At 42.8% G+C, this 25,697-nt stretch overlaps 1 protein-coding gene, 1 non-coding gene and 1 pseudogene across 4 annotated transcripts; 2 read left to right on the top strand and 1 right to left on the bottom strand.

Moving 5' to 3' along the window:
* Eapp (E2F associated phosphoprotein) lies at positions 1–24,220 on the bottom strand. 3 transcript variants are annotated; one of them, XM_055608613.1, is made up of 6 exons: positions 24,063–24,220; positions 18,921–19,102; positions 17,343–17,438; positions 10,806–10,920; positions 5,291–5,404; positions 1–615 (listed from the first exon to the last, which is right to left on the bottom strand). In XM_055608613.1, the coding sequence occupies exons 1-6, from the start codon at positions 24,134–24,136 to the stop codon at positions 348–350; spliced, it is 849 nt and encodes a 282-aa protein (XP_055464588.1). In that variant the 5' UTR covers positions 24,137–24,220; the 3' UTR covers positions 1–347. The 3 variants fall into 3 exon arrangements, with proteins under 3 accessions (XP_055464588.1, XP_055464589.1, XP_055464590.1); XM_055608614.1 differs by lacking the exon at positions 5,291–5,404; XM_055608615.1 differs by lacking the exons at positions 5,291–5,404; positions 10,806–10,920 and having other exon boundaries at positions 485–615.
* On the top strand, positions 3,598–3,688 carry LOC129677945 (U6 spliceosomal RNA; annotated as a pseudogene).
* A 949-nt stretch (positions 24,221–25,169) lies between the features above and the next one.
* Positions 25,170–25,333, top strand: LOC129677943 (U1 spliceosomal RNA). Its single transcript, XR_008720295.1, has one exon. It is a non-coding gene; the product is annotated as a U1 spliceosomal RNA (small nuclear RNA).
* The last annotated feature ends 364 nt before the right edge of the window (positions 25,334–25,697 follow it).

The raw sequence follows: 25,697 nt of genomic DNA, 5'->3' as shown, positions 1-25,697 counted from the left end.
TCCAACCTCTAGTATTTTATTTATAACAATAAAAAAAGGACCAAACATTAAGAAACAAAAACTTATTGCAAAACTGTTTAATTCTAGGAAGCTAATTTAATAAATAAGAAACCCAGAAGTCTCCAAATAATCATCAGAAATGGATTGGATAATCAGTCCCATCATCACTCATGAGAAAATTAAAAAGAAAAAAGGGAGAAGAGATAGAGGTTGATAACCATTCCTTTTCCTAAAGATGAAATACTGTTTTAATAACGCAATGTCACTGAATGATACGAGTAGAAAGAGGAAAACAAGAGTCCATATTTGCCCTCTACACAGCGCTGAACAGTTACTTGTCATACTGTTCAAGAATGGCTTGCTAAAACATTGAAAAAATGGAAGACTTCATCCTTGTCATAGACTGCCACTTCAGTTGAACACTCTGTGCACATGACAGGGTGATAGATTTCTTCCACTTCTGTTTCTGGGGGATCTTCGGGGTTAGACCTCATCTTCTTTGTGCCTCGCTTTTTCTTCCTGTTTTCTGGATTCTTATATCTTAGAACCTCCTCTCTGTTGACAGAACAATTCATCACAAACATTGCTCTGTACTGAGTCTTGTAGGATTCATGCCTAGAAGCAGAATGAAACAGAGAGTTTGTATTTAACAGCTGTCAATTTTAGATTGACTTTGAACACCAAAACCTACATGAATATCCACCAAAGGAAGGATAAGGGAATGAAATATAAATTTAAGGAAATTTGAAAAGGTTGTTACAAAGTGGAGCATCTTTTTTATTTTTTGAGATGGAGCAGCCAAAGCTAAAACCTGGAACTCACAATCCTCCTGTCTCAACCACTCAATAATGAGACTGCAGGCACGTAGCACCACTCTACGGAGAAATAATTCCTTAAATGGAATGTCAGTGGGGCACAGTGGCACACAACTTCGACTCCGACACTTGGGAGGCAGAGCCAGGAGGATCTCCTGTGATTTCATGGCCAGCCTGGTCTACATAGTGAGTTCTAGGACAACCAGGGTTACATAGAGTGACTCTGCCTCAAAAAAAAAACATAAACAAACAAACAAATAAATAAATAAAGTAGAAATGTATTGCTGGGCTAGGGATATAGTTCAATGAAAAAGAATACACAATTGAGATTTAATCTCCAGCACTGAAATTTTTTTTTTTTTTTTTTTTTTTTTTTTTTTTAGACAGGGTCTCCCTATGTAGCCCTGACTGGCCTGGAACTCCATATGTAAACTAGGCTGGCCTCATACTCACTGAGAATCACCTGCTTCTGCTTCCTGACTACCAGGCTCAAAAGCATATGCCACCATGCCTGGCTCCAACCCTGAAGGGTTTTTAAATATACTTTTTTTTTTCCTTCTTTTAAGACAGGATACATTTCACTATGTGTTCTTGGAACTCTCAGAGGCCCACCTGCCTCTGCCACCTGAGTATAAAACTGGATTCTTTTTCTTTTTTTAAAGATTTATCTATTACTTATACAGTGTTCTACCTACATGTAGCCTGCAGGCCAGAAAAGGGCACCAGATATCATCATAGATAGTTATGAGCCACTGAACAGCCAGTGCTCTTAACCTCTGAGCCATCTCTCCAGCTCTGGATTCTTTTTCTATTGCTTTAAAAACAATTTTTAGGGGCTGGAGAGGTGGCTTGGCTGTTAAGAACACTGGCTGCTCTTGCAAATTTGGATTCGATTTCCACTGCCCACACGGCAGCTCACCTGTTCTGGCCTCTGTGGTTACTGCACGCATATGATGCGCAGACATACATATGCAAGCAAAACATTTATACCCATCACAACAAAAATCAAGAGGAAAAGCTGGACAGTGGTGATGCATACCTACACAGAGAAACCCTATCTTGAAAAATAAAATAAAATAAAATAAAATAAAATAAAATAAAGTGGGAAAAACAATTTGTATCCCATAAAAAAATTATTTCTACAAAAGTTTTTAAATTTGTTTTTTAAACTTAGACAAAAAAAAAAAAGTTGCTGGAACTTGATGGATACTATTTAAGATTTTTTTGAGGCAGGTCTTTACATAACCTGGGCTGGCCTCAAATCTGCTATGTAACTCCTGATTCTCCTGCCTCTGCCTTTCCTAGTCTGGGACAGCAGGTGTGCACCATCATGCCAGTTCTGGATCTGTGGAGGTGGGAGCTGGAAAGGCGGGCAGCCATCACAGTCTCTGTGGAACTGAGAGGGAGCCTGCTCTCTTCTATGATGTGGCTGTTGGAGTGGAGGTGAGCTCAGACTGTCAGGCTTAGTCACACCTTCATCATCTAGGCCAGACCTAGATGATGGAGCCAGACCTCAAAGTTTATCTTTTCAAAACAAGGTCTTGTTATACAGTCCAAACTGAGCTTGAACTTGATATGTAGCTACAGTAAGTTTAGAATTCAGGACTCTGAGCCAGGCGTGGTGGTGTCTGCCTTTAATCCCAGCACTCAGGGAGGGAACCAGCCTAGTGTCTACAAGGCCAGAATAGCCAAGACTACACAAAGAAACCTTGACTTGCAAAAAACTGAAGAAAAAAAAAAAAAAAAAGGAAAAGAAAAAGAATTCAAGATCCTTCTCTCCATCTTTCAAATACTGACATTACAGGCATGTGCTGTTCTGTTCAGTTTGAACCAAACTCTAGAGAACTTTTACAGGATTCAGGAATCCCACTACATTAGAGATGAGAAAGGACTGCCCAAAGTTTGAGGACTGCTTACTCTACATAGTGATATTCTGTTTCATAAAACAAACAATACAACAACAACAAAAACCTCAACAACAAAAACAACAACTTTCTATATATACAGACAAACTTAACTGGATCAAATCTAAAATCAAATTGGAGGAAGTAGTATAAATTAAGGTAACACCACCATACCCAGACACTTCAATTAAAATCAGAAACTTAATCTTCTGTCTTGAATTATTTGATGTTTATATTGTTTTGTTTGCAAAAAAACAATTTATCTTTATGTGTCTAAGTGTTTGCCTGTATGTATGTACATGACAGGCAGGCCTGATACCTACAGCAGTCAGAAGAGGTTGTTGGATTACCTGGCTTCGGGGTGCTGGGGAATGAATCTGAGTCCTCCACAGGAGCAACAACTATCGTTAACCACTGAGCCATCTTCCCAGCCCATTTTTTAAAAGATTTATTATTCATTCATTCATTCGAATCTGAGTCCTCTATAAGAGCAACAAGTGTTCTTAACCACTAAGCCATCTTCCCAGACCATTTTTTAAAAGATTCATTCATTCATTTAATGCTCTATCTGCATGTACACCTGCATGCCCAAAGAGGGCATCGGATCTCATTATAGATGGTTGTGAGCCACCATGTGGTTGCTAGGAATTGAACTCAGGATCTCTGGAAGAACAGCCAGTGCTCTTAACCTCTCTGAGCCATCTCTCTAGCCTCCATTTTGGTTTTTTGAAGCAAGTTCTCACTTTGTAGCCAACCTACAACAACCATCCAGCTTCAATCCACAAATGCTGGGGTTATAGGCCTGAACCGCTATGCCAGCAAAAGTTTGAAATACTATTAATTAATAATTACACTAATAATTACAAATTTTAACAACTGTCCCTTGAGCACATATATTAAAACTGGAACAATACAGAGAAAATTAGCATCTCCCCTGTGCAAGGATGACATGAAATTTTTTTTTCTTTTCTGAGAAACAGTTTTTCTAGGCAGCTCTAGATGTCCTGGAACTCTCTATGTAAACCAGACTGGCTTTGAACTCAGAGAGATCCTCCTGCCCCTACCTTGAAAGTGCTGTAATTAAAGGCCTGTAGCACCATGCCTGGCAATGACATGTACACTTCTGAAGCATTCCATATTAAAAAATAAAATAAAAAATAGTCCCCTGAGCACAGCTCAGTGGTACAGCGCTTGCTTCAAACGTGATGGCCTGAGCTTGGTTATGATTTCAATCCCCAGAACCTACATGGTGGAAAGAACCAACTCCCCACAAATTGTCATCTGACCTCCACATATGCCACAGCACGTGTGCAAACACGCGCACACTAAGTAAATGAACAAAAGAACAGACTATGGAGAAGGCTCAGCCACTAGGAGCACTCATTCTCTCAGAGAAGCCAGGCTTGCTTCCCACCAAGGTGGCAGCTCACAACTGTCTGTTAATTTCCAGTTCTAGGTGTTCCAACCATCTTCTTCTGCCTTCTAAGGAGCACTCATGGTGCACACACATGCACGCACTAACATAAATCTAGAATTGTTGCTGGGAGCCACAGCGCTCCAGCTCACTGGGCATGTGCAGTATGCCTATGACCCCAGCACTCAAAAAGGCTGAGGCAGGAAGGGCAAGGCTGTTACATGGTGAGGCTCTGACTGAAAAAACCCGCAGTCTAGTAGTGGCCTGCGGTCACGCCACCTAAGAGGCAGGTGGGCGTGCAAGGCCAGCCTGGTGTGCAAAGACAGTTAGAGACCAGTCAGGGCTGCACAGTGAGAACCCATCTCAAAGGAACACACTGTCATCACTACACTGTGCAAATGGTCTTATCGGCAAAAACTGGACAAAAAGGGTCCCTCCAGCAACAGAGCAGTGACAGACTGAGAAATTGGCTCAGCTTCATTTCCATTATTCAGGGAATGGAAAATAGAAATTTACTCTGCAAGGCCTTGAATTCCTTCTGGATTAACACTAATAAAAGACTAAGAAGCTCCTGCTTGAGCTGGATAAGGAGTTCTGTGTAAGTGGAAACTGCTTTTTTTTGGGGGGGGGGGGCTTTGCTGCAGTTTTGCTCTCTGTCACGCTCTCTTGACTTTTTGAGACAGAGTTCTCTGTGTAGCCTAACTGTCCTGGAACTCGCTCTATAGACCAGGCCTGCCTCTGCCTCCCAAGTGCTCGGATTAAGGATGTGTGTCACCACCACCTGGCTAGTTCTGCTTTCTCAGTTAACATCAGACTGGAACACGCCACATACCCACGTGGTATGGAGCCAACTCAACCTTAGCTCTCTGCTCAATCACCCTGTTTCTGACTTAGCTGAACCCCTGCTCTCACTCCTGTTTTTTTAGGCATCACAGAGAGAGGAACTTTTAGCAAACTATACACTTGAATAAAACCAATTCTGCTCTTTAGATTCCTGCAACTATATCACATATCATAGCTATCACTTTTTCTACATTTTTGTCAAATAAATTTTTACTTGAACATGACTTAAGCAGAGGGCCACGAAGCTGTTTGGTTTTCAGGAAGGTCTGCTTTAGGGTGGGGCACACTCACTAGTGTGTATGTGATACGTTTACCTTTGGCAATCAAGGCACAGTGTGGTCATACAGGCAGGGCAATTCAAAACAGCATCACTGTTCGGAACAGGCTGTTGTTTCTGACATGCTCTCTGTAATCCCAAAGCATGATAGCTAAAACAGAAAAATAAAATTGAGAAGGAAAAATACATTAATCAACCAAATCTTGGTTTCTAATGTCACTGTGCAGAGAAGGAATCAGAGAAATGGCTAACTGCTTCATTATTATTACTTACATCTTTGATGTATTTTAAGTATGTTTTGTCTGCATGTGTCTAAGTGTACTACATGCATGTCTGGTGTGGGAAAGTGTGGGATCTCTAGGGACTGGAGTTAAGGACGGTGATGAGCCACCATGTGGATGCTGGAAACCAAACTCAGGTCCTCTACAAGAGAAACGAGTGTTCTTAACCACTGAGCCATCTCTCTAACAGAAATGGCTAACTCTAGGGATATGGTTTACAAGATCTATCTGAAACATCCTGCAGAAACAGAAAGTGAAGGGGGTGGTTCAAAAAAGAAAAAAAAAAAAAAAAAAAGACGAATCAAATCTCAAGGAAGCTAACTCCTCACTCAAGTCTGAAATAGACACAGTAGCTTTCTTCCAAAGAAGAAAGTTTGGTGGGATGTTATAATCCCAGCACTCTAGAGACAGAGGCAGGAGGTTCCAGAGTTCAAGGCCAGTGCGAGCTAAAATGAGATCTGTCTCATAAAAGCTAAACCTAACAAACCATAAAGTTACTGTGATTGTGAGGAAAATCTCAGGTGAATGCTAACAGGAAGCTAAGTTTCTCACACCTGACTCTTCAAAATACTTCAGATGCCAAAAACAAGGAGACTCTAAGAAACTATTTTCACCTTTGCAGTCAAGAACTTCAGTTGGCCAGGCAAGGCAGCCCAGACCAGTAATCCTAGCACTAGTGAGACAACACAGGAAGACCACAAATTCAAAGACAGCCTGGACCACACAGTGAGCTCCAGACCAGTCTGAAAGAAATACCCTGTCTCAAAACACACAAAAGGAGAGGCAGGAGGCTGGGGAATGACTTAGTCAGAAAAGTGCTGCTGTGCAAATGTGAGGAGCTAAGCTAAGATTCCAGCACCCACATAAAATGTACAGGGGCACAGAGCACGAGCCCATGGCAGTGCTGCAGGGACACAGGATGGACACAGGCAGATAACTGGAGGTCACTGGCCAGCTGAGCAGAGCTCAAGGTTCAGGCGACAGCATGTCTCAGAATGTAAAGGTGCAGGATTTTGTAAGATGGCCTAACAGGTAAAGATGCTGGCACTAACCCAGTTCTCCAGTTCAAGCTGGAGAACTCACATGATCCCTACAAGTTGTCCACTAACCTGAGCAAGCATGCCTGCGTGGATACACAGACCAATAACCAATTAAAAATAAATAAATGGCCAGATGTGCTGATGCACATCTGTAATCCCAGCACTCTGGGAGGCAGATGCAGGTGAATCTCTGTGAGTTCAAGGTAGCCTGGTCTACAAATTGAGTCCAGGACAGCCAGGGCTAAAAAGTGAAATTCTGTCTTGAAAAACCAAAAAAATGAATGAATGAAGGAACGAACGAAAGAAAAGTAAAATGAATCCAGAAAGCTAAGGCAAGAAGAGCAAAAGCTCCTAATGCCAGGCTGGGCTAACACAGCAAATCCCAGGCCAACCTACGCTTCCTAGGAGATCCTGCCTCAGAAAACAAAATGAAGGAAGCTTCAGGAACTGAACACCAGGAGACACTGGGGAAAGCATCGCAGGAGTCAATCAGGAAGAGGGAAAGGACACTGGAAGAAAAGAAGCTGAAGGACCCCACAGCAACGTGGATCCTCTAGACTTGCTGGGCACTGAGAGTGACGCTCAGCAGCACAGCACTTGCCTAGCACGCACAACAGCATAAATTCCCTCTCCAGCACCACACACAAAAGTAAAAATACAGGATCACCACCAGATCCTGTCATGCCCCTCCCAGGTTTGTAACCAAAGACAGAACGAGGGACTCAGCCCAATACCTGTGCTGATAGCACTGTTCATGGCAGCCACAGGCAGACACCACACAAATGTCCCTTGGTGGACAAGTGGACAAAACACTGAGATACATACATTCAATGGCATTGCTCAGCCATAAAAAGAAGTTGAACCTCAGATGTAAATGAACCTCAAACACATTTTGCTCTTGGGCCTGTAAGGTGAGGCAAGCCTTTAATCCCAGCATCTGGGATTAAAAAAAAACAACAACAACAATCATTTGGGAGGCAGAGGTAGATAGATCTCTGTGTACTCAAAGCCAGCCTGGTCTACATAGTTCCACAGCAGCCAAAATAAAATAAAATTAACAATTTAGATGCTCAAAGTAACTTAAAATTATAAAATAAGCATGTTAGTGCACATGCATAATCCCAGCATTTGGGAGGCTGAGGCAGGAGTAGCCCTGGGACTTCAAGGCCCTAGCTTCACAACAATAACAACAACAACAACAACAACAAAAAGTTAAAACCTGTCTACATGGGAAAAGTTAATTTGAAAAGACCAAAAAGAAACCAAACCAAACCAAACACTAAAGTTAGTTTAGCTGGGCAAGGTGACACACACCTTTAATCCTAGTGCTTGGGAGTTCCAGGATAGCCTGGTCTACACACAAAGAAACCCTGTCTGGAAAAAAAGGGAGGGAGGAAAGAAGGAAGGAAGGAAGAGAGGGAGGGAGGGAGGGAAGGGAGGGAGGGAGGAAGGAAGGAAGGACGGACTTAGTTTATCAGTACAGGCCCATAATTCCTGCTTCCCAGGAGACTAAGGAAGAAGAATTGCGAGTTCCAGACCCACTAGTCTACAGAGTTACTTCAAGGCCAGTCTGAACAACTTCCTGAGACTTTGTTTTAAAAAGGAAAATGGGGGTTAAGGATACAGCTCAGTGATCCATTTGCCCAGCATGCTTAAGAGCCTAGGTTCAAACAATCCCTAGTACCATGGGGGTAGGGTTGAGAGGGAAGGCCAGGCATAGTGGCACATACCTGTAATCCCAGCTTGTAGGAGGCTGAGGCAGGATTGCTGTAAATTAGCCAGGACAACACGAATGAGTACCAGGCCAGCCAGAGCTACATAGCAAGAGCCTGTCTCACAAGAACAATAAAAAGTTATTTCATTTCTTAAGTGAAGAGACTGACTATAACAGTTTAGATTCATCAATAACCCAACAGCTAATTGTTGTGGTGAGACACACCTGTCACTGTAGACAGCATTTAGAAGGTGGAGGCAGCATGAGCTGGAATTTAAGGCCAGCCCCAACTACATATTACGTTTTGAAGCCAGTGTGGGTTACATGAGAATCTGTTTATTCAGCCGGGTGGTGGTGCCATGTGTCTTTAATCCCAGCACTCAGGGAGGCAGAGGCAGGCAGATCTTGGAGTTGGAGGCCAGCCTGGTCTACAGAGCAAGTCCCAGGACAGCCAAAGTTACACAGAGAAACCCTTTCTTAAATACATATATACCGATCAAAGACCTCAACATAAAACCAGACACTAAATCTGTTAGAAAAAAAATTGGGGAAGAGCCTTGAACTCACTGACACAGGAGACAACTTCCTGAACAGAACACCAACAGCACAGGCTCTAAGATCAACAATCAATAAACGGGACCTCATGAAACTGAAAAGCTTCCGTAAAGCAAAGGACACTGTCATCAGAACAGAACAACTGGGAAAGGATCTTTACCAACCCTGTATCTAACAGAGGACTAACATCCAGAATATATACAGAACTCAAGTTAAACAGCAACAAATCAAGTAATCCAATCAACAAATGGTGTACAGAGCTAAACAAAGAACTCTCAATAGAGGAACATCGAATGGCAGAGAAACACTTAAAAGAAATGTTCAACGTCCTTAGTTATCAGGAAAATGCAAATCAAAATGACCCTGAGATTTCACTTTACACCCATCAGAATGGCTAAGATAAAAAACTCAAGTGACAACACATTCTGGTGAGGATGTGGAGAAAAGGGAACCCTCCTCCATTGCTGGTGGGAATGTATAATTGTACAACCACTTTGGCAATCAATCTGGCGCTTTCTCAGAAAATTAGGAATAGTGCTACCTCAATATCCAGCTATACCACTCCTACACATATATCCAAAAGATGCTCAAGTATACAAAAAGGATTCGTAATACCCAGAATCTGGAAACAACCCGGATGTCCCTCTTTTGGGGAATGGATACAGAAATTGTGGTACTTTTACACAATGGAATACTACCCAGTATAACAAGGAACTCATGAAATCTGAAGGCAATTGGTAGGAACTAGAAAAGATCATCCTAAGTGAGGTATCCCAGAAGCAGAAAGACACACATGGTATATACTCACTTATAAGTGGACATTAGACATGTAATATAGGATAAACATACTAAAATCTGTACACCTAAAGAAGCTAAGCAAGGAGGAGGACCCTGGGTAAGATAATCAATCCTCATTCAGAAAGGAAAACAGGATAGACATCGGAAGAGGGAGAAAACAGGGAACAGGACAGGAGCCTACCACAGAGGGCCTCTGAAAGACTCTACCCAGCAGGGTATCAAAACATATGCTAGGACTCATAGCCAACCTTTGGGCAGAATACAGGGAATCTTATGAAAGAAGAGGGAGATAGAAAGACCTGGAGGGGACAGGAGCTCCACAAGGAGAGCAACAGAACAAAAAAAAAATCTGGGCACAGGGATCTTTTCTGAGACTGATACTCCAACCAACGACCATGCATGGAGATAACCTAGAACCCCTGCACAGATGTAGCACATGGCAGCTAAGTTTCCAAGTGGGTTTCATAGTAATGGGAACAGGGGCTGTCTCTGACACAAATTCAGTGGCTGGCTCTTTGATCACCTCCCCTGAGGGGGCGAGTAGCCTTACCAAGCCACAGAGGAAGACAAGGTAGCCAGTCCTAATGAGACCTGATAGGTTAGGGTCAGAGGGAAGGGGAGAAGGACCTCCCCTATCAATGGACTTGGGGAGCGGCATGGGAAAAGATGAGGGAGGGAGAAGGAGGTTGGGGGGGGATAAAGGAGGGAGCTACAGCTGGGATACAAAGTGAATAAACTATAATAAATAAAAAATAAATTAAAAAGATACATACATACATACATACATACATAAAATTGTCTAACTGAAATTTGCTGTTTATTTTCAAATAAGGCATTCAAGTTTTCTCCTCCAACTTTTTGGTGTGTTTGCATGAAAACAAGTACACATAGAGTAAAGGGGAAAGTACTGAAAAAGCCACTCTGACCTTCTCAAAAAGAGTCTAAAGGGCTGGAGAGATGGCTCAGAGGTTAAGAGCACTGACTGCTCTTCCAAAGGTCCTGAATTCAATTCCCAGAAACCATGTGGTGGCTCACAACCATTTATAATGAGATCTGTTGCCCTCTTCTGGCATTCAGGTGTACATGCAGACAGAATATTATAGATATAATAAACAAATATTTAAAAAAAAAAAAAAGATTGTCAAAATAGACTTAAATTCTTACCCTCTTCTCTGTGCATCAACCCAGGCCTGGTCTCTGTTATCTTTCTCAGGATCATAGAGCAACTCATCGTTTGTTGGAATCCTGTGTTGTTTCTTCTTTTTCTTAGTCACTTGTGCTAATTTTTAAAAGGTTAAGAATATGGATCAGTATGTCTAAAGTTTATACAAAATGATGCTCCTGTTTCCCATACTGTGTATTTATTCTATGTACATTATCTTTTAAAGATGCCTAAAGCGTCTCTTTAGCCAGCACTCCCAGCACTTGGAAGGCTGAGGCAGTAGGACTGCCATGCCTGGGCCACTCAATGAGAGAGCACCCTGGCCACAACAGTAGCGCCCTACTCCCCAAAATGCATAAAATTAAATAAAGCTATCCTCAAATAAGAGTCTTGTCCAATTAAGACACTAAAATAAAAGATAAAGGAGGCCAAAGGGCTAAATTCAAATAATGAAAATTCAGTCTCAAAAAAACGCACTTCAGCTGGGCGTGGTGGTGCACACCTGTAATCCCTGGGCTCAGGGAATCAGATCTCTGTGAGTTCAAGGCCAGTTTGGTCTACAAAAGCAAGTCCAGGATAGCCAAGACTACACACAGAGAAACCCTGTCAAAAAAACAAACAAACAAACAAACAAAAAAAAAAAAACACTTAAAACTACCTGGGCACATCTGTCACCCCAGTGCCTGGGAACCTGAGACAGGTGGATCTTGAGCTCAAGGTCATCCTTGGCTACAGAACAAGTCTGAGATCAGCCTACCCTATATGAGACCCTGTGAAAAACACAAGGAAGAAGGTCAAGATGACTCATTGGGTAAAGGTGTCTACCACCCTGCCTGACAATCTGAGTTCAATCCCTGGGACTCACATGGTAGAAGAGAAATGACTCTCACAAGTTCTACAGCCACACATAAATTGTAGAATAAGTTCCCATAAACACATACACATACAGAATAATTTTTTAATTAAGAAAAAAAAGACTGTTAAGAATGTGATTTGGGTCTTGCGTAGCCTAAGCTGGCCTCAAATTCACTATGTAACCTGGGATAATCCTGTACTTCTGAAACTCCGGCCTTCACTTCCCACATACTGGATTTTAGGTGTGTGCCACTGCACCCAGCTTATTCACTGCTAGGGATCACATCTGGGGCTTTGTGCATACCAGGTGAGCTCCACCCTTAGTCCTATGAACTACTTTTCACATATAAGCTCATCACAAGTTCTCAAACATGAAACATTACTAAACTAGACGATGGTGGTTCCCACCTATAATCCTACCATTTGCAATGCAGAAGCATGAAAATGTCACAACTTTGAGGCCAACCTGTGCTACACACTGAATTCCACGTCAGACGGGGCTACACTCTAAGACCATCTCTCAAATCAATACTAAAATCAGAGCAAAGAATATTTTAAAACCAAATGGTAATTGTTAAGGTTTATTGTTTTTTACTTAATATATGTGAGTATTTTGCCTGAATTATGTAAGTACATGAATGCCTAGTACTTGCTGAAGCCAAAAAAGGACCCCAGATCCTCTGGAACTAGAGTTACAGACAGCTGTTAGGGCAGTGTTGAGTTCTAGGAATTGAACCCAAGCCCTCTGCAAGAAAAGCAAGTACTCTTAACCTCTGGGCCATTGCTCTAGCCCAGTGGTTCTCAACCTGTGGGTTGTGTCCCCTTTGAAAGTTGAACGACCCTTTCACAGGGGTCACCAAAACCATCAGAAAACTCAAATATTTACATTATGATTCATAACATTGCAAAACTACAGTTACAAAGTATCAACAACAACAATTTTTATGGCTGGAGAACATGAGAACTGTATTAAGGGGTCACGGTAACACGAAAGTTGAGAACCATTGCTCTAGCCCCTTGTCTAACATTCTGGAGTACCCAGAATATGTAAAACAAAAAGAGTAGACTTACAAGATGTGCTTTTAGCTGGGCTGTGATGGTGGCGGGCACCTTTAATCCCCGCACTTGGAAGGCAGAAGCAGGTGGATCTCTGAGTTTGAGGCCAGCCTGGTCCATAGAGTTAAGTGAAGTCCAGGACAATCAGGGCTACACAGAGAAACCCTGTCTTGAAAAAAATAATGTGCTTTTAGGCCAGATATGGTGGTACACACATTTAATCCCAGCACTGCTGTTGGTATAATGTTCTTGTGGAAAGTATACAATTTACCCTTGTTCATTCAAATGCTGATTTCTCTATCCCACTATCTGGCTTCAATCTGGACACTGCATTGTTATGTTTATTCTGAGCATTGCCTGTCTCAAGTTTGTGTAAACATCCCACCATTTGTTCTCTGTATTGTCAATAAAACAACCAGCCAATTCGGAGCAATGGAGAGAACAGGGCCCCGAGGGGGAAGGGAAAGAAGCAAGTGGGAGGAGTCAGGGAAAGGCTTCAAACTTTTGAGGAAAAATGAACCAGACCTAAGATATAACTAAAAGCAAGTATAATGTGGGAAATCTGAATGAGAGGGCCTCGAGGTTTAGAATGGAGTAACTACTGCCCAGCACTGTCCTCTAGGTTAATTAAATAAATCCTAGTCTCTGTGTGGCGATTTGGGTATACAGCTGATTTAGGAACAACTGCTGTTTAACTAAAAGATAAATCAATATTAAATATTAATAACCCACAACACACTGTGGAATGGGGGGTATGGCAGGACAAAGGCAGCTGGATCTCCATGAGTGGAGGGCACCCTGATATAGAACAAATAGGTAGAGGTAAATATAAAAACATAAGAGCCAGACAGTGGTGTCAAACACCTTTAATCCTAGCACCAGGAAGGCACAGGCAGGTGGATCTCTGATTCAAGGCCAGCCTGGTCTACAGAGCAAGTTCCAGGACAGCCAAGGGCTGCACAAAGAAACCCTATCTTGAAAAAGGAAAAAAGTATGTAATACATTTTATATATGTATAAAAATGTGTATGTTTACACATAATGTATATGTTTATATACATGTATATGTCCAGCCAGATATGGTGATACATGCCTTTAATCCAGTGGTTCTCAACTTTCCTAATGCTTCATTCAACCCTTTAATACAGTTCCTCATGTTGTAGTGACCCTAACCAAAAAATTACTGTCATTGCTACTTCGTAACTACAATTTTGCTACTGTTATGAATCATAACGTGTGTGTGTGTATTTATATATGATATGCAGGATGTATTTTCATTGTTATAAACTGAACATAATTAAAGCATAGTGATTAATCACAAAAACAATATGTAACTATATATTGTGAAATATTTATTTCTAATTACAAATAAGTGAAATTTGTCTTGAAGTATGGTGTAGCGATGGGTAACAGTGTTAGTATAACAACAGTAAACTACATTGATATGTTTTGTGACAGTTTGCATAAAAATCCAGTGTATCAGTGTGAAGGTTAAGACTGCTTCTTTCCCTGGTGAATTGGGGGTGGTGGTGTCACACCTTAAATCCCAGCTCTGGGGAAGCAGAGGCAGGTAGATCTCTGAGTTTGCAGTTAGCCTGGTCTACAAAACAAGATCCAGGATAGTCAGGGCTAAACAGAGAAACCTTGTCTAGGGGGTGAAGGGGGAACAGTTTTTTTCACAAGTCTTCTGTATTTAGATTTGATAAGCAATAAGATGGAAAACCCTGTTTCACAAAGATATGTTGTTGGGAATGAAAGAAGGCACAATACAGTCTCAGACAGAACAGGATTACTTGATCACTTGCAAACACTTGATCCAGAGTTTTGTAACTGGTATTGTGGAAAAATCAGTGCTTGCTACATTGCTGCTGGTAGATTCAATGAACCCTTCTTGTGCTGTCTCAGGAATACCTTCAACTTACTATGAATGGGCTTCTGGCAAGGGCAAATGGGGTTATCAGGTAGATTTGGAAAATATGATAAAATTTTGTCTGCAAGCATGTACAAGGGTTCTTTCAGAGAAATTATCATCCCAATCCTTTCGTCCGGTTTAAGGTCATGTTCCTCAAAGAAAGCAGATAAGACACTCAACAGGTACATTTTCTTTTTATCCCTTTTTTTTTTTTTTTTTTTTTTTTTGCTAAAGCTAAAATTTCATTTGGAATGATTAGATCTTTTCAGACAAATCAAGGCATGCTGCATTTGGTCCTTGCATCAGTGATAAAGTTAACACCTTCAAGATGGCAAAGATGTTAACCCGGTAAGCTATTTTCTGCAATTCACTACGATTGCCGAAAAGTGCTTCCAACTGTGGTTTTGTTTTCTGATTTAAAAACATCCTGAGTGCCTCATAAAGCTCAAAAACTTTTCCTCTCAATAGCCATGTCACTTCAGTATGAACTATCAGAGCTTTGTCCAGTGTATCCAACTTTTGCAGCTGAGAAAACAGTCGACTGTTTATAAAACTTTTATAAAACTGTTTACAAAACTGACAGAGCTAAAGACACTTCTCCTCTGGGAACTCCCATGGCGACAGCATCTTCGCTGCTAGACCTGCTGATGAATCAGTGAGTTCTGATGACTTTTGGTGACTCATTCACTGGGAAATCCAGATGGACATCCTAGCACCTTGCGCGCAAACACAACAAATATTTCCCAAGAGATCTTACACACTTTCAGAAACGAATCAATTGTGTCAAACACACCGTGTGCAACAGGTGTTGTTTCTCTTTAAAGTCGCCATCATTAATAACCTCATGTAAACCAGTAACTGTGAACTACAACATCTGTAGCATCAACAAGCTGAAGTACTGGAAGTGGAGCAGATCTCATTTCCTGGGCTACCTGATCAAGAATAACAGCAGCCATGTCATGCCATGTCATCTATTCTTCCATGGACAGTGTCATTAGATAAAGCTACTGCACTCGACCTTGTAACAAATTCTACTCTGATCATAACTCCAACAATGGCAACAGGAAATCCGCAAAGATGTGAGCAAAGATATGAGGTTTCATCACTCTGGCGATTCTGAGTGCCACCAAATATGAATTTTCTTTTTGAGACAGAGTTTGTATAGCTTTGGCTGTCCTAGAACTAGAGCTCTGTGTAGACCAGGCTGGCCTCAAGCTCACATAGACCTGCCTGCCTCTACCTCCTGAGTACTGGGATTGCAGGTGTGTGCCGCCACTGCCTGGCTAGATAAGGCTTTCTAGAGTCCACCAGCTTTCCTTCTAAAATAGTGGGTACACCTGTAGGCAAAGCTCCAATGCTTGCTATCAAAATGGCATTTTAGTTTGTTTGGTTTCATAGATTCTGCTGATAGAATTTCACAACAAATAACATGTAGTTTTTCAACTCCTGTTGTAATTATTAAAGTAAAACCATACTGTAAAAAATCTTCACTGTATTTTCCTAATGTTTTTCTCTATGTGATCCATTGTCATGGGATAGTTTTCTAATGAAAATAAGATATCACAATAGCTTTACTAACACAAAACATAAATGGCATAGTTTGGTCAACACAATTCATAAAGTTTCCTAGGATTTACCATTGTTTTGTTTTTTACCATACCTGTTGCTGTCACAAGGGGGCAGTATTCACATCAACCACAGCTGAATATAAAAACCAATCCAGATAAAGTTCCCCTGGTTCAGAATCTTTTTTTTTTTTTTTTTTTTTTTTTGGCAATAGTTGATGATTTTACATTAACCCAGTAATCCTAATTCATGAAGTGTCGTTTTACCTCCAATACTGCTGCTTTCAGCACAGTAGCTGTTCTCTACACTGGTCGGCATAAGCACAACATGGCGCCAGCCCTGTCACATACACCTCTATCTGCGTGTACATGATGGGGTTGGCCCGATGATGTCTTCACACCGGGTACTCGTATGTGGGCCGACCTGCCTGGAGATGGACAGAGGAGTGTATCTTAGTTCCTAAGACCACAGGAAATAGGTGTTTTCCGACGGTCTTAGGCGACCCTGTGAAAGGATCGGTCGACCCACAAGGGTCGAGACCCACATGTTGAGAAGTGCTATTGTAAATGAATGCTCATATCTGTACCCCTCGCCTTTCTTATCAGTCCTGTTGTGTTCCACTCCCACAACACATACCCCATCAATAGCATCCAATCTCCTTCTGAGACAGAGTCATACTGTGTCGCTCTGGACTTAAACTTACTACATAGACCTTGAATGTGCTACAAGACCAGGCTGGCCTCAAACTCACAGAGATCTGCCTGCCTCTGCCTCCCTGAGTGCTGGGATTAAAGGTGTGCACCATCACACTTGGCTTAGGCTATAATTTCAGTTTCTTAAACATAAAATTAAGAGGGGCTGAAGAGATGGGTCAGTAGTTAGGACACTGGCTGTTCTTCCAAAGGACGCAGATTGGATTTCCAGCATCAACACGGCAGCTCACAAACTTCTATCACTCCATTTTTAGGGAATTCAATACCCTTTCCTGGCCTGCACCAGGCACGCACATGGTGCACACAGATAACCATGCAGGCAAAACACCATTAACATAGAAGTTTCAAATACAAAACTGAGGGGAAAATCTAGAATCAAATAAATGTTATGGCAAATATTATTCATAAAATACACCTGCTAAACAAAATGTTTCTTACCTGCTTTGTCTTCATCCTCAGAATCAGAATCAAAATATACCTCATCGTAGTACTTTGCTGTAACTCCTCCCACTTGGCCAACTCCTGAGGAAGACCCTACCAAACCAGAAGTGAAATTTACAAACTCAACCACAGATGATACACACATGCACACAAAAAACCTCCACATATACTTCCACCACTTCAAATAGTGTTAATTTATTCATAACTCATTTGTATAGTAAAATATTCTTATTTATCCCAGTAACTTACTTGATTTCTGTGCCCTATGTACCTACAGGGAATCACTCCCTGATGAGTTTACCAAATTAGGGGAAAAGCATTCTTTTTCCCTTCCCATAGACCTAACTGAGGTTTAAATGCATATTTCCAGGTTTTCAGCATACGTATTGCTACCTTTTAAGGACACAATACAGCATGGAGAACAGGAAAGGATGTCTTGAATCAGTAAGGGGCAGTAAGCAGTGAGATGAGCCAAGAGTACACACTTCCTCCTCCAGCTTACATCATCACACACCTGTGGCCCTGACTCTTCCTGTGCCTCAATTACACCTTCCAGTTCTTCAGGTTACAGCACAGACCAATACAAAAATCAATTCTAACCAGTCTTGCTTTCACAAACCAATTTCAAGTCAAGGAAATCATATATAAAGATCTAAAAACAAGGGGCTGGAGAAATAGCTCGGCGGTTAAGAGCACTGACTGCTCTTCCAGAGGTCCCGAGTTCAATTCCCGGTAACAACATGGTGGCTCACAGCCATCTGCAATGGAATCTGATTTCTCTTCTGGTGTCCATGAAAACAGAGTGTTCATATACATAAAATAAATAAATAAAACTTAAAAAAATCTATGAACAAAATGTTTATTTACTACCCACTGCAAAGACACAGGAATTTGTAGTGATACACCATTAAATCTGCCATCACAACCTAAAATTATTTTTGTATGCCTTTTGGGTTTTTTTTAAATTGTTTGTTTGTTTGTTCCAGGCAGGGTTTCTCTGTATGTAACACTGCCTGACCTGGAACTTGTTTTGTAGACCAGGCTAGCCCTGATCTCTCTGAAGTATTGGGACTGAAGGCATGTGCCACCTCACCCAGCTGTGGTTTTTATTCTAACTACAGAAGGAAATAATACCAGGACTTGCTATTAAATAGTACCTAATTAATAATATATAACAGGTTAGTCATCAAAGAAAACTGGCAGACTGCCAAGCACATTCATCCCTTCATTTAACAGTGCAGTATTAGTCAAATTTGGTGGTGAGGATCTGTCACTCAGGAGGCTGAGGCAGAAGGATCACAGAGGCTACAGTGAGTTCAAGCCAGACTGGGTAACTCACCCAGAACTTGTCTCAAAAATTTAAAAGAAGTGAGGCTCTACCTCAGTGGTACAACAATTTACCAAGCAAACATTAAGACCCAGGTTTAACCCCAACACCAGCACCATTCACATACACACACACACACAGAGAGAGAGAGAGAGAGAGAGATTCTTAAGCACCTATACAAAATTCTAGAGACTCAAAAGAACGAAATCCTTTACAGGATATCTCTGAAAATTAAGTGCAAAGTATACCTGTTCCCAGAGAGGATAACTTGTCCTCCATTGTTTTCATGGTGGAGTTTAACTCAGCTTCCATTTCTTTTTCAAATTCATCCTCACTTGATGATTCACTTTCTCCAGTAAGACATTCCCTGATGAGTTTTCGTTTTTGGTCTGGAGTTCCATGTAAAAGCACATCCACTTCATCTTCAGAACTAGCACAGAAAATATAAAAATATTACTGGGTGTGATGGCACACACCCTTAATCCCAGCACTCAGGAAGGCAGAAGCAGGCATATCACTGTGAGTTTGAGGCCAGCCTGGTCCACAAAAGTGAGTCTAGCCAATGGTACAGAGAGAAACCCTGTCTTAAAAAAAAAAAAAAAAAAATTAGAACCAGGGCTGGGATATGGCTCAGTGGTAGAGCACTCATGTAGCATGTGCGGTCCTAAGTTTGAAATATAACACCACAAAATAAAACACAATCACTAAAAACTTCTATCATCTTACTGCTCAACAGCAATTTTTTAGGTTTTACAAATTTACATCTGATACACCTATCATATTACAAACAAAAATGGTCATTAACAGGAGACAGATCACCTAATCCTTATTATTTTCAGTTCTGGTTTTGGGGGGTTTTTGTTTTGTTTGTTTGTTTTGGGTTTTGGGTTTTTGAGACAGGGGTGATTTCACTACATAGGTCTGGATAACCTGAAACTCACTATAGAAACAAGCTGACCTCAAACCTGCAGCAATCCTCCTAACTCTACTTCCTGGACATTGCGTTACAGACATGAGCCACAAGTGCAGCCTAATCTTCTGTCTGTGTGTATGTGTTCTGCTTGTATGTGTAACTGTGTATCAGTTGTGTTGCCTGGGGCCACACAGGCCAGCAAAGGGCACTGGATCCCCCAGAGCTACAATCAGATGGTTGTGACTTACAATGTGAGTGCTGGGAAGCTAACCCAGGTGCTCTGGAAGAACCACCAATGCTCTTAGCCATTGAGCCATCTTTCCAGCTCTTTCTGCTGTCTTGTGTTATCACACTGCTTTCCAATACCATGTTACCAATTCATAATTCTAGCAACTAAAAAGCTAACTTCACAGAACTGAGAATTTACTTAAATTGTTGAGACCTGCTTCAGTCTTTAGCATAATAGCAGCCATTTTGTTTTTAGTCTCCATCTTGATTATAAGGTGAAATTAAGTTCAAGTTTTCAGGCTCTGCCTTCCAATGATTATGGCTCTACGGTTTTATTTCTTAAACTTTGTATACTTTGTTACCTGGACACTCTGTAAAGTCCCTCAACTGCAGAACCAATCAAATTGAAGGTCAGTTAGACCTGCTTTGTCTAGCTACTCAAAATGATGTACTGCTGCCCTCCCTTTGCTACCTGGTTGTTATCTAGTTATAGTTTGTTTCCTACACCTGGTTATGGATTTGTTACCTGGTTGTTACTTGGCTGCAGTTTTCCTTATAAAAAGCCTGAGGAGCAGACCAGTGTCACAGTTTGGCTCCTGAGTCCTCTGTGTTCCTGACCATGGTCAATCTTGAGGTGTTGTGTTCAATAAACCACCCATAGCTGACTGAGATCAGTTGTCTGAATAGTTTGTGCAACTATTCTTGGACTACAACAAAATAAAAAAAAAATATGGAGGCTAGAGAGGTGGCTCAGTGGTTGAGAGCACTGTCTGCTCTTCCAGAGAACCTGAGTTCAATTCCCAGCATCTACATGGTGGCTCACAACCATCTCTACTGGGATCTGATGCCCTCTTCTAGCATGAAGGTGTACATGCAGATAGAGCACTCATCTAAGTAAAACAAATAAACAAATAATACACACACACACACACACACACACACACACACACACACACATATATACTTAGCCGGGCCTGGGGGTACACAACTTTAATCCTGGCCCTCAGGAAGCAAAAGCAAACAGATCTCTATGAGTCTGCAGCCAGCCTGATCTACAAAGTGAGTCTAGAACAGCTAGGGATACACAAAGAAACCCTGTCCTGAAAAACAAAACAAACAAAAAATACAGTTACTACATCAGTATAAAATGTTAGTTAACAATTAAATATCATAATTTAAAGGACACAGTACTACAGAAAACTGTGACTACAGAGACTATGTACAGTGATTGTTTTCCTGCGCTAGTAACTGAACCCAAGGCCTCATGCACGCTAAGGACTTCTTCTACCACTGAGCTGCATCACTAGCCCTAAGAAAATTACACTCAAATTCTCCTAACTAACTTCTGTCAGTTTCTTACCCACAGAATTATAACAATAATTAGGAGAGTGAATGAACTGTAATAAATTTAAAAATAAAATAAGTAAGTAATTAGGAGAAATCAAACAAAAAATAATTAAGTCAGGGCCAGAAAGACAGCTCAGTGGCAGGTAAAGTGCCTGTCGCCAAACCTGATGACCAGGATTCAATCCCTGGGACCCACATGGGAGGACAGACCTCCACATGTGCCATGGCACCCATGTGCTCCCAATTTCCCAGAGACATGGTTTCTCTGTGTAGCGCTGGCTGTCCTGGACTGGCTTTGTAGACCAGGCTGGCCTTGAACCCACACAGAGATCTGCCTGCCTCTGCCTCCCTGAGTGCTGGGATTACAGGGGCACACCTCTGTGCCTGGCTTCACAAAATTTTTAAAATGTGATTTACAGTATTTAAATGAATTAAACCAGCTATGGTGGTACACACCTGCAATCCTAGAATTTAAGAGGCCAGAGGGTGAAGAGTTCAAGAACATCCTCAGGCACGCAAAACAAGAACAAATTAAATGTCCATGACATTTCTAATGCAAGATGTACTATGTACCTAATAATTAAAGGCTGAAGCTGTTACTGAGTTGATAGAATGATTGGCTGGTAGGCACAGGCTGGTGCGAGCACCAACATCACAACAGATGTGATGTATCCGTAATCCCTGCACTTGAGAAGTAGAAGCAGGGGGATCAGAAGCCACCAGCCTGAGACACATGAGACCCTGTATCAGGAATGATAACAGATTCAGCAGGGAGGGTGGCAGCACACACCTTTAGTCCCAGTGCAGGGAGTTCAAGGCCAGCCTGGTCTACAGTTAGTTCAGAAACGGCCAAGGCTACACAGAGAAATCCTGCCTCTACAGACCAAAGAGAAAGAAAAAACAGAGAGAACCCCAATACTCTGGAATGTAACTTAGTGACAGAGCACTTGCCTAGCAGGTACAAAGCCCTGGGTCTGATCCTGAGCACAGAAAAGGGGAGGGGGCTTTACTATATACACCACCCAGCTAAATCTCCAGGAAAAAACCCATGTCAGAGGTTGGAGGACATTGCTTATATACATTCCTAACAATGGCGAGGGGAGAAAAGACTAATGATATCACAGGGTCCAGCAGGATACAAGGGCAATAAAGAACTGAGAGTGACTACTAAAGAGCATCAAGAGGGGAGCTAAGTGACAATGCACAGTTCTAACCCCAATACTCAGAAGACAGGAAGGTTAAAAAGGGCCAAGGCAGAGAGAGTGCAGTGAGTTTGAGGCCAGCCACATGAGTACCAAGAGCAGAGAAAAAGGAGACTAGCATCCTTGTAGGCAGTAAGAGGGATCTCGTAATGCTACAATGTTCTGTATCTCCACTGTTTTAGTATTCATATAGCATTTGTATTTATGTGTGCACCTGCATTTGGAAGTCAGACTACAACTTTGAGAAACTGGTTCTTGCCTTCTGCCTTGCTGAGGAAGGGTCTTTCTTGTTTCTGGCAGTGCAGTGCAGGCTGGTTGGTCCGCCAGCTTCTTGTCTCCTGTCTCCACCTCCCATCTCACCAAAGGAGTGCCAGGATTAAAGACACATGGTAACACATCGAGCTTTTTACATGAGCTCAGGGGAATAGGACTCGGGGCCTCAGGCTTGCACACTGCAAGTGCTTTTTACAAGCTAAGCCATCGTCCCAGGCCCCAAAAGATAACTCTTCTAAAGTGGTTCTCAATAGTGGGTCTCGACCCCCAAAGCATTCCATATCATATATTTACATTACAATTCATAACATAGCAAATTACAGTTATGAAATAGCAATGAGATAATTTTACAGTTGGGGGTCACCACAACATGAGGAACTGTATTAAATGGCCACAGCATTAGGAAGGTTGAGAACCACTGCTCTAAAAGTTAGGTTAACATAGGAAGAAACAAAACAGACAGAGGGCCCCACACCTTCAACCCCGGCACTTGGAAGCAGAGGCATGGTCTACAGAGTGAGGTCTAGACCAGGCAGAACTACCAACTGAAACCCTGACTCAAAAAACTAAAACTGTTGAGCAGCGCACCAGGTGCACACTTTGGTCCCAGCATTCAAGGAGGCAGAGGCAGGAGGATCACTGTGAATTCGACGCCAGCCTGGTCTACAGTTCCATGACAGTCAAGGCCACCCAGAGAAACCCTATCTCAAAAAACAAAAACAGAGATTTCTTTTTTAACTGCGGGTTGACTACCCAGCAAAGAAAAAAGAAGAAATGGATGTGTTTTACACATATGTATAAACACTACAAGTTCCCTCAAAAGGGTAAATACTTCCTTTCCACAATTATCACTTTTTATTTTCATACTGTTTTATATTATCACATCATGGAACTCGTCAGCGCCGATCACAGGTCATCATCTACGATGGCCTTCGAAGATATGCACTTCATCTCCCCCATTATAAAGTAAACTTATGAAAGACAAGAATTTTGTATTTATCGCTATCATAACCAAAAAAAAAAAATGTCCATTCAGTATTCCCTTATTTCTATTTGACAGTCTTAAAGATGAGCAGTTCATGCCAAGTGCTGTGGTCCTCACTAACTCAGGACACTGTCACGCACTTGAATTTCCGTGTAAAAATGCGAAGCCGAGGATAACTGACTTGCCTTCGGTCTCAGTGCTATTAAACAGTAAGAAGCAGGGTTCCATCTGAAGATTTACGCCTCGGGCCCCGTTATTCCGGAACATCCCCTCCTCCCGCACTGCTGGCCAGTCCCGGGTCCCCAGAGACGGGGCAGTTCCACCAGGCATCCCGAGGCCCCTGCAAGCGCAGCGGGCGACAGCGGGCCCAGGCTCCGCTGACTGACGCGGGGAGCGCAACGGCCGGCCAGGGCCGGCCGGACACCGAGGGGCAGCGGCCCACCTGCTCAGAGCCGGCTCCTCGTCGCTCGGCTCCTCCACCGCGTAGGGGTCGTAGTCATCCCGGAGGCGGCTCATGGCGGCCCCGAGAGGCCTACTCGCCGCGAGTGTCCGCGCACTCCGCAGGCACCTTCCCTAAAGCGTCCCCGGGACGCCACTTCCGCCCGTGTCCTCAGTCCTTCCTGTGCGCATGCGCAGGCCGTGCCAGGGACAGGCTGCGGAGGACGGGAGCCGAGGAGGGTCATGTTTCCACGCCTGCGCGTGTTTTCTTTTCCCCTGAAAACAGCAGTTGTCTTTTCATGGGGTTCCTTTTTCTTCCTTTGATGTAGTTCTTGAGACGGCCTCCCTGGCCCAGGGTGGCCTGCAGCTGGCCGTGTAGCCCAGCTGACTTCGCTCCGCTGACCTGCGGGGAGCTGAGACTACAGTCGGGGCCCCTTTCCCGCCTCGTTTATTTTTCAGAGTTGTTCTAGGCCTTTCTCCCCGGGGTTCTTACTGGGTTTAGTGGTTGTGTGCAAATAAGTAGTATGTGGTAAAACACCACAGGGGGAAAAAAAAAGATTTTCTGTTAACCAGGGTGACTCTCCTAGAATTGTGTTCTAGGAGGGTAAGTTCCCTCCGCCGGCAGAAACACAAGGAGCGAGAACTTCCTTTTGCCCAGAGTCTGTGCGGCGTCTCCTGGACGGCCCGGGAGCTCCAGGCTAGGTAGGTAGCTCTCGATTTCCAAACTTGAGAGTCCGCATTCGCAACTATCCGTCGCCACGCCACGTCCCGCCCCGCCTAGACCCGCCACGCCACGCCACGCCACGCCCAGCCCGCTCCGCCCTTTCTCCGCCGCAGTGGGCGGAGTCGCAATGAGGGCTCAACACTCGTTGGCTCTCGTCCCCACAGAGGCGTGGTGTATGTAGATGAGCATGCTCGCAGAGGCTGCCGGTTTCCCCACACACAAATTTTTCACACCGTTGATTGCCTAAGAGTTACATGGAGAAGAGTGTGCTTTAGGAGGCACTGTAAGAAAAAGGGAAGGTGGTATACAGGAAGGCATGAAAGGAACGACCGTAACCCAGAAGAAAGTGGAAAACCATGGAGAGCCTACATATGGCGAAAGCAACTCATACTTACCTGGCAGGGGAGATACCATGATCACGAAGGTGGTTTTCCCAGGGCGAGGCTTATCCATTGCACTCCGGATGTGCTGACCCCTGCGATTTCCCCAAATGCGGGAAACTCGACTGCATAATTTGTGGTAGTGGGGGACTGCGTTCGCGCTCTCCCCTGTCTGTGATGGTCAATGACAGAATTTTCTTCTTAGCTCAGTTTTCCTAAGGAAACCATATCGTTTTTTTCTTCCTGGTTTCTTTCGGTGATGGCCTGAAGTTGCGGAAACAAGCCCTTTCCGCCCGTACTTGCCAGGAGACAGACATGGATTGTTGTTGTCCAGTTACTCACCCTAGATTGCTTTTTGGGAAGAGTCTCGCCTGCAATCCATTCTGTGCTGCTTAAATGATCATACTCTCAAATCGCCTTCCTAGTGTTTCTATTTCCCCAGCGGTAATCCCAGCAATCAGGAGGCTGTGAGTTCCAGTTCAGTCAGGGCAGGAAAACCTTGTTTTTACATACAAATATAATACACACACACACA

This window comes from Psammomys obesus, unplaced genomic scaffold (assembly GCF_907164565.1).
Source record: "Psammomys obesus unplaced genomic scaffold, mPsaObe1.curated_primary_1811, whole genome shotgun sequence".
NCBI lineage: Eukaryota > Metazoa > Chordata > Mammalia > Rodentia > Muridae > Psammomys > Psammomys obesus.
Note: the sequence above shows the minus strand (reverse complement) of the source record. Positions and strands in the feature narration are given on the sequence as shown.

Bases quoted from the DNA above. Each gene is read 5' to 3' on its own strand.
- Eapp (XM_055608613.1), bottom strand. From the start codon at position 24,136: ATGAGCCGCCTCCGGGATGACTACGACCCCTACGCGGTGGAGGAGCCG. The intron at 10,921-17,342 runs GTAAGAAACATT...TTTAAAAATTAG, and splicing joins TGAGGATGAAGACAAAGCAG to CACAAGTGACTAAGAAAAAG. The intron at 616-5,290 runs GTAAACGTATCA...TTCTGCTTCTAG, and splicing joins CTGTGCCTTGATTGCCAAAG to GCATGAATCCTACAAGACTC.